At 41.3% G+C, this 12,963-nt stretch overlaps 1 protein-coding gene across 1 annotated transcript; it reads right to left on the reverse strand.

The window, feature by feature from the left end:
- Positions 1–6,893: 6,893 nt before the first annotated feature.
- Positions 6,894–12,064, reverse strand: SOX4 (SRY-box transcription factor 4). Its single transcript, XM_020986834.2, has one exon. The coding sequence runs from the start codon at positions 11,217–11,219 to the stop codon at positions 9,726–9,728; it is 1,494 nt and encodes a 497-aa protein (XP_020842493.1). The 5' UTR covers positions 11,220–12,064; the 3' UTR covers positions 6,894–9,725.
- Positions 12,065–12,963: the final 899 nt, after the last annotated feature.

Here is a 12,963-nt window from a genome sequence, read left to right on the forward strand (position 1 = left end):
GAATAAGCATTTATATAGCACTACAATGTGCCAGGCATTGTGCTAATTGCTTTACATCATATTTGAGTAGATGAAGGATTAAAGACTTTTGTGAGAAAGAGGCACCCTTTACTCTTTACCTGAATTGGCATTAAGGCCAAATACAATTATAGAGTAAAGGAGGCAAAGGCAGCAGAATGCATATAAGATGCATGCTTAGCTCCAGGAGCATGTCACCACTGGCCTCTTCAGGTAAAAAGCTAAGTAAATTTTAATATAAATATAAATTTTAAATGTTGCAAAATAATCTTTATAAAAGGTTCAGTTTGCTAAAAATGTAAATGTTAATTATCTACCCTTGCCTCCAAAATTACTTCTTTTTTTGGTAGACTTGTGATTTTATTGGTATAAACAATTTCCAGTGGGAAAAAACTCTTTCTTCTAAAATGCAGATCAAAACTTTTTCTGACACTTGTAGCCTGGAAGACTTTAACCAAATATAAAATTAGGAATGTTGATCATGAAAAAAACCTTAAAATTATATCTGGGTGTTTCTCAGTTGCTTTTCATATGGCTAGTTTTCATCTTAGAGATACAACTGAGAACACCCAGATAAAATTTTAAGGCTTTTTTATAATCAGTTGCTGAAATTATGTGTGTGTGTGTGTGTGTGTGTGTGTGTGTGTGTGTGTGTGTGTGTGTAATCTGAGATGAACATTCCTGAATTTTAAGCATTTGGTAAGATGTTGGGTTTCAGTTACTTTGGAAACATCTGCAATAAAAAAAAAAATTCTGCAATAAAGCAAGCTGTCAAAAGCCTATGGATGGCTCCTTGGTTCTATACCCAAATTGCAGTCAGTACAGCAGATGCTACACTCTAGTGAGAGAAAACTCCTTGACAGGCTCAAGTCTTGTGAGTATTCTGGTAGTATAGAATCCAGTCTCCAAGAAGTATTTCCTATTAAAAGGAAGCTCTTTTAAAATAGGTCAGAGAGTTTAGGCTGGAATAAAAATACAAAAGTATCAATCTAGCTACAATAAACATAATTGGATAAGAGGTAACTTTGTACTTATATATCTTTTAGAGTATTCAGTTAGTAACAACTTCTTTCTTCTCTCTTCCTCTTCTTCTCTACCTGTATTCCTTTACCCTTTCGGTTTCATTTGGTGTTCATCTTGAAAATAAAATGAAAATGATTGCCCAACTTGGAAATTATTCTGTACCACTTCTTCCCCCCAAGAAATAATTCCAGGTATGTTTGTCTTTTGGAGGAAGAAGAAAACAAATCATGCTAAGTATGAGATAAGTCCTACTGCCTCTCAGGGCTTCAGAGAAATGACTCAAGAACTCAGGGGAGAAGCAAGCCAAGAATGACAAAAGACATCCATTGGGAGTTTTGTAGAGGGTTATAGAGAACAGGGAGGTAGAGATCTGGGGGTCAAAAGCCAGGGAGAAGGAGACTTCCTTTAAAGGTGTTAAGTGTGCCAGTTGGGGAGAAGAGTTAACACATTCATTTGTGTAGAAAATGACTGCTAAACAACAGAGCACATCTGTAGTTAATTGATCATTAAACAGAGCTCTTGCAAAAGCACTTACATGCTCCATACACATTAGCTAATCATCTCACTACACCACTGGGCATTTCCTACCCAAGAAGAAGTCTACTAAGGATAACAGATACTTTTCTCATTTGCCTCCTGATTTTCAATAGCATGTTGTGTCAGGAAATAGCACCCTTCATTATGCAGTTAACAGCAATGTCCAAAGAATTATGCATTTGAGTGACTGACTGAAGAACAAAGTGGGTTAAATAGATTATCATATGTAATTGTTTCTTCTCCTATTTCCTCTCCCTTATGTCTTCCCCTAAATCAATAGAATTCCATTCAAATGTTTTATGCAATACAAAGCACTAGGTTGCCACTGTCTTGCTTTTTAATGCTTCTGTCTATATGTAGGCCTTATAAAGGGTTTCCTGCCATGACCTGCCTTGGTTCTGCCCTTTCTGACAATGCTCTGCAAACGAATTGCCCTGAATAGGACTTATCAAGAGCCAGCAAAAGAGAACTATATACATATATACCTGCAAAAAGGTGTACTTCCACTAAAGTACAGACTGAAACGCACCAGCCTTGTGAAAATAACATCCCCCTGGGAAACACTGTACTCAGTTTGGTAATGTGGCACTTTTATTTTTTTTAAACATTGAGAATGAAAACAACACATGCAGGAAACCATAAAACCCTTCAAGCTAACTGTAGCCAACGGTCAATCTAATTAGGATATAATGGGTATACTGTGGCCTTTCTAAAGGCTGAGTGCTCTTCTGAATGATTTCCAATTCTCTCACTTGCTGGAATCCATGATTTTTACCTTTACCTGCCCTCCTTCCTCTAGCCCAAGTATATCTTTATGTTTCATGGCCTAGCAAAGGCAACTTATGTGTTGAACTGGAAAGCATATGAATAATTAATTCCTCTTACTATGACAGAAGGAGTGTGGCACAATGGATGGATGGCCAATATTATACTTGGGAAGATTCAAGTTCAAATCCTGCCTCTAACATATACTTACTGTGAGACCATGGATCAATCACAACCTCTCAGTATGCCAAGTAACACTCTTGACATTTCAGCTATTTGTTCATCTGAATGTTAGCTGCCAATCTGAACTGGTACGGGTAGTTTCCATGTCAGGAGATTTATACACTGATGAAGTCACTAGTCTAGACCCCAAGTCAATTAAATAATCCTTCTGGGCTTCCAACTCATAAAGTAGAAGACAAAATGGTAATAGTAGTTACCCAGAGACAGAGGTTAGTATATATTTCTAATTCTGATACTATATTAAATAACAATTATGGATACATCAGTTTTTCTGTTTCCTTACCTATAAAATGGAGAGAATAGGGGTTTTTTTTCCTTGAAGGTCACTGAAAACAAGTGGTAAGATGAATCAACAAATATTAACTGTTTTCCATGCTGAAGTAGTAAGAGCTATTATAGAAGATACAAGAGTTATTATAGAAGATACAAAGGACTGAGAGTTACTGTCCAGCAAACATGAGGGTTAACACTCCCAGTGTTGCTCAGACTAGATTAAAATGTCTAATAAAATAAGTAAAAATACAACAGAACACAGATGATGTTAATATAAGGTTTTCTAAGTCAACATGGAACCTGCCAGAATCTTTATGTATGACTTAGTATCCCCATTTTCCTTTTGAGTTTGACATCACTGCTGTACAGAGGGTACAACAATACTAACATAGCTGTAAGAAATCCTTTTCAAGGAGCTTCCAACCTAGTAGGAAAGGTATCATAGATTTAGAGTGGGAAGGAAACCCATTAATAGGTCATCTAGTCCAACTCCCTCATTTTATATATGAGAGAACTGACTTTAACCAAGGTCACCAACTAGTAAGGGGGAAGGCCAATACAGTGAACTCAGGTCTAGCATCTTCTACATCAGCACTCTTTACAGTTGTGCTGCCTCCCACAAGGTAAGGCACAGGAAAAGTTAAATAACAATACAAAGCAGTATTAATACTACATTTAGCAATAAATGGAACAGTCAGTAAATACTCCCTAAGACTTCAGAGGAAAAAAGCTTCACTTTGGCTTGGTGTGGTCAGCAAAGACCTCAAGGGCAGGTAGAAGTTCAGTTGGGCCTCAAAGGACGGGTTTGATTCATATGGGCAGAAAGGAAGTGAGGAAGACATTCCAGGCAAGAGGAATGTAATCAGCAAAAGATGGGAGACATGATATACAAAATATTTCTAGAAAGGCAGTAAATAAGCTATTTTGGCTGTTGTGCAGGGTGGCCTCTTGGAAGTAGATTGTATAGGGCCTTGAATGTCTGGCTAAGAGAATTAGCCTTTATTCTCTGGGTAAAAAAGCTATTGGTTTCTGACTGAGAGAGAGATATGATAAAGTGTTGCTTAAGGAAGATTCATCTGGCAGAAAAGTATAGAATGGACTGAACAAGGAGAGTAAGGGCAGTGAAATAAGTTAGGAAACTACTGTAATAATTTGGACTTGAAATGATAGCCTGACAATATGCACATACGATATACAACTATTTTTTTTTTAGAAAGTACAGTGGGCTATTTGAAGAAAGATATTTTACAAATCTAAGAAATATGACTACTGCCACCAATGGCTCTCCCTTACCACACAGAGGGACAATGAATAATTGGATTTGTTTGGAGAGTCGCCTCTTATTCATTTTATCATGATGAGACATAGATAACAATTTAGAGAGGCATCATGGAATTACTCAAAAAGACTCCTCATTCACTTTGGTTCAGCTTTTCAAATGAGGATGAGGGAATGATACATGAATGACTCCATGGATGGCTCAAAATGGCCATATGTATAACAGGAGTAATTACACACCAGGGGATTGTTTTATAGGCTTTAAAGAATAAATAAGCTGTTGGGTCAATCCAACCCTGCCTCCTGAAACCCAAATTTTTTAAGGGGTTGTATGTTTGCTTTCTATTTGCTTGCCTAACAGAAATCATACAGGTTTTAGACATGGGGATTTTTCAAAATGCCATCTTGGAGGCCTAAAAAACAAGCTTAAAAAAATTAAGCTTCAGTAATTATAGCAATATGTAAATTTTAAATTGGAAAATTGCATATTCTCCTACCCCTGCACCAGACTTACTATAATATTCTGCATGTGAAAAATGCTATTGTATACTACTACTCCTTTTACTTTCTCTCTCTCCTCCCTCAATCATTTTGTGCCTGTCTACAAGCAGTGTGAATATCCAGGAAGCTTTCATTCCCTTAGCCCATCTTCTCAGGTTGCACCCTCTCTACTTTCCTTTGGCATTTCAGTGGATTCAGCCCGGAATTGACAAAACAAAACAAAATAAAACTTGCCTAAGCAAGTGTCATGGAGTCACATTTCTGATGGATCACAGGAGTGCCAGAAGCTCTGCATTATATAACAATTGGTTAATTGAAATTCTTAAGAGGAAAAAGATTAATCAGATCAATTTTCTACTAGGACTTTGGACTATCTGAAGCAAGTGAACCATTCCAAACAGTCAGGTTCCTCTGAGTATTTATTATACTTGCAATGTCTGGAACCCTAGTGAATGGAAATTCAGACAAGACTGAAAACAAAAAAAGCACTTTTGGCATTTATTGTATTACTTGGTGACGGGACAAAAATATTTATACCTTAATTCTTATGGCAATATTATCAAACCTTTTAAAAGATCTCACAAAACCTCAGATCTGGGGAAGTTGGGAGAGTGAAAATATGAACATTCTCCATCTCAAAAAATCCTGAAAAATCAAATGACACAAAGTCCAGTCCAAAAGAGTTGTTTCCTTAGGTCAAGGTTTTGAGGATTTCAAGTCATTGCAATAAATCAATCCTCAAAATAAAATAATGAATTCTCACCATTACTATAAAAACAAATCTTAAAATTTTGGGAAATAATAATGCACATGGCACTGCTAGTATTCCCTCTGGCATTGTAAAACACCAGCAAACCCAACGTTGTCTTGAGATTACAGTTAACTTGAAAGATGGGAAATTACAACAGTAAAGGTTACACTTATGTGTCATAGTTGCTAGAAAGTCTAAAGGAGGGAATATAGTCATTAATTGTCATATTTAAGAAAGAGATGAATTTTTATTGGAATATCATAAGCTGTGTTAATTGTGGAAGCATTTTACTTTCCACTCACTCTGCTGCTTAGTTGCTATCAGTAATGCCTGCCATGCATCTCTCCTGCTCCCATGTCTTGCATCCTAAGGTGATCCTCATCTCCTTTACCAAGAGGCATCCACATTGATTACAGGAGTATTTCAAATTCTTTTTTATCATCTTTGCTTCCATCTCCCTCTACAGAGGTGGAAAACCATTAACAATTGTAAAATTTCTTAAATAAACATCTTGGAGATGGGAATGGGGCAGCTTATTCTTTTTAAATTTTAATCACAAAATAACCAGGAAATGGTGCTATTTGGTAAAATGCATATTATAAACCAAATATTAAGGGAGAGCTAGTATATCTCCTCTTTAACAGGCAAGACTCAGTAATGTATTGTGGTAGATGCTCATAAAAACCACGCATTTTTTTCCTCTCACAAGATATGGCTAATACGTACCTTACATTGAGCGTGGGCAAGATGTCTTTCCCTTTATCATCCAATGGATAGACTACCCTAGAGCATTCTTACTGTTTCGCCCCTTTGTATTAAAATCCTCATTGGATAGCACTTAAAAACAGTATTAGTCCATAAATGTCAGTTTGCACACAACCAAACCTGTTTTCAACCCTCTTTCAAAAATTAATGTTAATTTTTTAAAAATCACTTTAACACTTCAGTATCAGTGTTATTTGATGCTTCCCCAGTTATTTTCACAACCCAATGACGATTTAAAATAAGTTTGTTCGTTGTCCTTGCTTCTACCTGCATATGAAATGAATAATTCTACCCAATTCTAGATGGTGACTGTTGAAATGACCTGAAGGTGGTTTGATGGGCTTAAACTGAAGCAGATGAAAACAGCCAGTTCCATCTGGAGAAAATACATTTTTCCTCTGCTGTCATGATGCTGTGCCAAGATTTTGCTCACTTTGTCCTTTGCCATTTTTCTCATGTCCAGGAAAAAAAAAAAGGGTTTTCTTTGTATTTGGTTAATATGTGGAAATTCCTCGAGAGCACTCAGAGTTGACACACATTTCAGCCCAGCAGCCATCATTTCAAGGTTGAGGCCTGCCAAGTCTTTCCAGGCAAAAGAAAGAGTTTAGTGTTCCTGAATAGAGACTGCTTTTTACAGGCACCTCCCTTTGAGGGCATTTACTTATTTATTAGCAAAGGCAGATGGTGCTCAGCTATTTCAGTCCTAGTTGTGGGACACAATAATGACAAAACAGTCAAGTTTTAGGGTTCAGTTCCAGCTGATTTTATTTCCTTCTCAAAAAAAAGTTATTTACAGAAGGTATATATCAACAATCTGACAGGCAGTGAACTTGACATGATTAGCTGGCATGATTTTTTTTCTTTTTTTTTTCTTTTTTCCCAAAACATTGTGGTGTGGCGTTGATTTTTAAGACAAATATTCTACACAGCATATTGCACAGGATGGATGACCAAAAAAAGTAAAAAACAAAAAACAAAAAAAGAAAACAACAAAAAAATCCCCTTAACGGAACTACCTTAATAAGGCAGACGTCCTAGTGCCTGTCATGTTATATTAAACATACATACACACAATCTTTTTTTTGCTTATTATAATACAGACTTAAATGTACAAAGATGTTTTCACTTTTTTTCAATCTTTAAACACAACAGCTATAAACCTGAACACATATGCTATCATCATGCCATAAGAGACTAAAACAAGTATATTTAGCGACAAGTAGAAAGGATTAAATAGTCAAATACAAGAATGAAAAACGCAGTACATAGTGTCGCGAACTCAAATCGGCATTTAGATAGATCCAGTGGTTTAAACGGCACGTTTTTGCTTATAAAAAAAGTGCAAAAAGATATGGTTTATACGTTAAAGCTACAGGATCCCTATTTGCTGAAAATACACCAGTTTTAAAGCATTTGTACAGTATATTATTTCATTAATTTTTTTTCCTTGTTGGCATACAGTGTATCAGCTTATTCTCTCCTTTTTATGAGTGAGGTTAGAGAGTGGAAACTGGTGGTAAATTAAGGGATACTGTCACTTTAAGAAGCCTGCAGATTGAAGTGTAAACATGGAGAAATTAGGGGCTGATTTTTTTTTAATGTGTGAGAGATATTAACCAGCCTCCCTGTTATAAAAATCAGGAAATCCAAACAGCGATTTACACCGATTAACACCCCCTTTATATATTTTTTACAAAAATACACTGAGAAAATAATCAAACGTTTTCATCTCTCTTGTCTTTTTTTGTTTTTTTAAAAGTGTCAAAAGTCTACATTTAAATATAAAAAATTAAAACTTAAAACTCTAGCCCTTCAGTGAAGGAGACATAAAATGGTGTGGGTAACAAGAACTACCAAAAAAAAAAGGGGGAGGGGGACAAAATAAGTAAAAAAATGTTTGGCCAGTATAAATACGTCCACATATAAAATGGCATCTGATTACATTTACAAGTAAGGAAAAAAAGACAAGGATGGAGCATCGGTGAGGAAAAAAAAAAAAGACCACAGTCTTCTCACTTACACCTATAAGGAAGAAACACATACATACTGAGAAAAAATTTGGTCCTGAATTGTTCTTTTAAAGTCCAGCACAGATTTGAGTTGCGTTTGAATCCTTTAAAGAGTTAAGAATGAAAAAAAGCTGGTGATAATTTTTTGTTGTTTGTAGGAATCAAACATAGCGCCATCTATCTGCTTTTTTTATATTATCCTACACTATTTATCTTAAAAACTGCTCAACAGTCTTATACAGAAATCTTTAAAAGATAGACAGGATAACATGCTATATTAACCCCACCAGTGAAATAATCCAACACCATCACGATCCCGATTAAGAGAAGAAAAAATTTTTTTAAAAAAGCAATCGCCCTCCATTTCCCCTGTACCACATCAATACAGAAACTTTCACGTTTTGTATGTCTCCTTTCCAAAACTTTTCAGTGTCTATGAAGTTCCATCTTACTGGTTTCATATATATATAAGAAGGTGGCCGAGAAAAAGCGCTGCTACCCTCTCCTCTATACGTGCAAATCCGTTTGTTTTATTATTATTTTCCCCATTTCCAGTTCATCTCCTTTCTTTCCCACCCCCCTACCCCCCCTCACGTTTTCCTTCCAACTAGGTTCTCAGTCCATTTCTTAGCACAATTCAATCTCTCCTCCTCTCCAGCCCCCGCCCTCCATCTCCTCCTGCTGCAGGAAAAAGGAAAGAAAAAAGAAAAAAAGAAAGAAAAAACACCAAGCTGGAATTTGTAGCAAAGGAAGGCTTCAGTTCTGGCTTGCATGCGCGGGCGTGCAAATCACCCCCTACCAGTCCAGATCTTTCAAGGAAAGAAAAAAGAAAAAACGTAACTATGCAAAAATTACAACACAATGTAGCACTTCTTCCTTCTTCAGATGAAGTGGGCCAAAAACAAACCCCCCGAGGTGTGTAGGATTGTATCTCCTTCTCTCCTCTTTAAAAAAAAAAAAAGAAAGAAAAAGAAAGAAAGAAAACCCACACCAAAAGGGGGAAGGGGGAAGGAATGGGGAGCAACTCCAAGCAGTCTATGGAAAAGCAACAACCTGGCTTTTTTCCTGGGGGTGAGACGTCCGGAAGTGTCCGTTTGTTTGTGTGAGTTGGTTGTGTGCCTGTGTTGTTGGTTTGCGGGTGGGGTAGCAGTGGGGGTGTCTCTTCAAGCAGGGGGTGGAAACGTAGTTTTAACAAAAGAACGATCCTTTCCACCCTGCTCTTTCCAGGTCCCCCTTTTCAATCTCTTCAAACAAATCAGTTTTACTAACCCAGGATGGGGGGAGGTTAGGAAGGGGGGGTGCGGTGTCAATGTGGGGATGGGGAACACCGCCCCCCAAAAAAAAAACCGCACCGGGCTGGCAGAGAAATCACTCACTCCTCTGGATACTGTAACTTGTTAAGTGGGCGTGGGTGTGCGAAATCTTTCCCCCCACTTCTTTTTCTTTTTGTCTTCCCTTCCTTTATCCATTTTCTCCTTCGCGTCTTTTTTTTTCCTCTCCTCTCTGTCTCTCCTTTAAAAAAATTTTTTTTTTCCTCCCGTCCCTCTTCTCTCTCGCTCTCTTCAGTAAGTGAAGACCAGGTTGGAGATGCTGGACTCTAGCCAGTCCCCCGAGATCATCTCACTTACCTCCGGCGTGCAGTAGTCCGGGAATTCAAAATGTGAGCCCGAGCCGGGCTCGAAATTAAAATCCAGGTCCCGGTCCAGCACGGAGGTGGAGCTGAAGCTGCCCAGAGACATGCTCTCAAAATTTGGGCTGGGGTTCAGGTCGAGCAGGTCATCCTCAAACTCCTCATCCGAGGAAGAGGAGACGGAGGAGGATGAGGAGGAGTGGGAAGAGGAGGACGATGAAGAGGACGAAGAGGAGTGGGAGTGAGCCGTGGAGGGAGTAGGCGACGCGGCCCGCAGGCTGGTGTAGCTGCGGTGGTCAGCTGGGGAGCCGCCGTCCGCTGGGGACGAGGCGGCGCTGCCGCGGAGGCTGTGCCCGTCTGGAGGGCAGCCCGCACCGCCTTCCTCGTACAGGCTGCCCGCGTCGCTGGTCTCCTGGCCCCCGCTCAGGCTAGGGCTGGAGGGCACGGCCCCGCTCACGGGGGACGAGGAGGTGAGGCCGAACATGTACACGCGCTTCAGCTTCTTCTCAGCCAGGTGTTTGCTGGAGGCCGAGAGGGAGGAGGAGGCCGAGGAAGAGGACGAGGCCGAGGAAGAGGACGAGGAAGAAGCGGAGGAAGAAGTGGAGGAGGTGCTGGTAGTCCGGGACTTGTAGAGCGAGTGGTGGTCAGCAGGGGCGCCCAGGGGGAGCAGGGCAGCGGCGGACGCCGTCTGCTCCGGGGCGAAGGAGGACGAGGAGGAGGCGGAGGGTTTGCTGCTGCCGCCGCCGCTTCCCAGGATCAGCTTGGCATGAGGTTTGCCGCCCCCGCCACCCGCGCCGCCGCCGGACAGCTTGGAGCCGCAGCTCTTTTTCAGCGCGGGTTTGGAGTTGGCGCTGCTGCCACTGCTGCTGCCGCCGACACCGCCGCCTCCCCCGCCTCCCGAGCTGCTGCTGCCGCTGCCGCTGCCGCCGCCGCCGCCGCCGCCGACCTTGTCTCCTTTCTCCCCGGGCTTGGAGGAAGACGAGGAGGAGGTGGAGGAGGAGCTGGAGCTGGCGTTACCCGATTTCACCTTCTTCCTGGGCCGGTACTTGTAGTCTGGGTAGTCTGCCATGTGCTTGAGGCGCAGCCGCTCCGCCTCCCGAATGAAAGGGATCTTGTCGCTGTCCTTGAGTAACTTCCATCGCTTGCCCAGGCGCTTGGAGATCTCGGCGTTGTGCATGTCTGGAGACTGCTCCATGATCTTTCGCCTCTCGATCTGCGACCACACCATGAAAGCATTCATGGGCCGCTTGATATGCCCGCTGGGGGTCTTGCACCAGCTCGGGTCATCCGCCTTGCCGCCGGTGGAGGCGGTGGAACCCGGCGTCGGGGAAGAGGCGATGCCCAGCTCGATGCTGGCCCCGGAGTCGGAGGTCTCGCCGGCCAGGAGCGCTTCCGTGTTCTCCGCGTTGTTCGTCTGCTGCACCATCTCCCCGGCTCAAGCTCACACACTGACGGCGGCAGCTGCACGATCGCTCGCCAGGGTCCCCCCCACTCTACAAAGTACCCAAAGCGAAATACACCACACCCACCCACACACACCCCAAAAAGGAGAAAAAATAGGGCGAGTGAGGTGAGGGGAAACCTCAACTTCACGGGAGAGGTGGTGGTGAAGCGAGAGAATAATAAAAGTCCCGAAGAGATGCCCTCCCGCCACCCCTCCCCCCAAAAAAATACTCAGCCCCTTGCTGAGGAGTTGTAGTTCCAGGCAAGCTCTTCTCTCACCGTGGTGCCGTTGACTGTCTCCCTCGCTTTCTGAAAATCTGGAGACCGCCTTAAAGTGGAGAGTAGTTTCTTTAATGCTGGTTGCTGAATCCTCCAATGCAAGTTTTTTTTTTCCTCCTCCTCCCAGGCAGTGTTTTTTTTTCACCCTGCTGCAGTTGATTCCAGTTCACAAGTGCCCTCAGCGCTCAAGAAAGCAACATAGTCTGTATTACTTAGTCTCTTTCCGACCATGCAAAGCAAGAAAGAGTCTGACTCCAGGTCTTGCTTCTGTGGGCGGAATCAGTATTAAGGAGTTTGTGCAATTATTTGGTTGCGAGGTATTAAGCCAGAAAAAAGCACTCGTGCAACAGAATGGCATTAATAAATGTATGCTTTTTCTCCTTCTGCAAAAAAGGGATCTAATTATAGAGTTCCTTCTCTTCTTCCCTATGCACACCCTTAGAGAAAGAGAGAGAACGAGAACTAGAGACACCGGGTTAGTGAAATTGGCCTCTTCCCCTCACACACTGTTTCCCTTTCTGCAGCTTAGAGCAGACCCCAATTCCGCCTCGCGCCTCTTTATCCTTTCACTGTCTTTACCCCAGCCAATCAGCCGCTGTAACTAACGCTTCCTCGTGCCAAACCCCACCCCCAAAGCTCCCATTGGCTTGGAACCCGATGCAATAATAATCACCGCGTGCAATGAGAAGCTCCAAATCTGACCTCATTCCAATTTACAGAGCAAACTTTTTAAAAGGGCTAGAAGTACAGCTGAGATTTTTGCTGCTTCTTTTTCCTTTTGCGTTTTTTTTTGCTCGCGAGCCTGTGTGTGTGTGTGTGTGTGTGTGTGTGAGTGTGTGACTGTGAAGAGGATGTTAATGCATGAAATTATTAAGAGGAGGGAGAAGGGAACTTATTCTTACCATTATGTTAGATAACAAGGGGGTTGGTAAGTGGGGTGGGGAGAAGGGGGGGGCGCGATGTGCAACGCTGTAAATGGAAGCTTTCTACTTAAAAGCCAAGTGATCATTTGTATTAGGTCTTTTCAGCACTGGAATAAAGAATCAGCCTGGAGTGTAAAATCTGTTCCTCGCAGGGAAAAGCTCCTTCATAAAAGAAGAGGATGGGGGGGGCAGGGGAAAAGACAATAATAAATTGATTATATTGAAAACCATTAAGAAAGTGGCACCCAGACACCTGTCATCACCATTATTTTAACAGCTCTAGGTATGGCACAGATGTGGATGTATTGTGTAAATCCTCTCAGAACAATTTGCATGCTGTTTGTGAAAGGCAGAGAGGTGGGATTTTTGTAATAAGTGTATGCTTTCTTAACCAAACAGTTAAATATGGTTATTTAATCATTTTATCTCCTAGATAAATCCTAGATAACCAAAACAGAGGAGCTTTCAGCCATATTCAATTGGAACACATTAGATTTAGAGTTCCTATATAATTAACTCTATGGG

This window comes from Phascolarctos cinereus, unplaced genomic scaffold (assembly GCF_003287225.1).
Source record: "Phascolarctos cinereus isolate Bilbo 61053 unplaced genomic scaffold, phaCin_HiC Scaffold_4;HRSCAF=312, whole genome shotgun sequence".
Lineage (NCBI taxonomy): Eukaryota > Metazoa > Chordata > Mammalia > Diprotodontia > Phascolarctidae > Phascolarctos > Phascolarctos cinereus.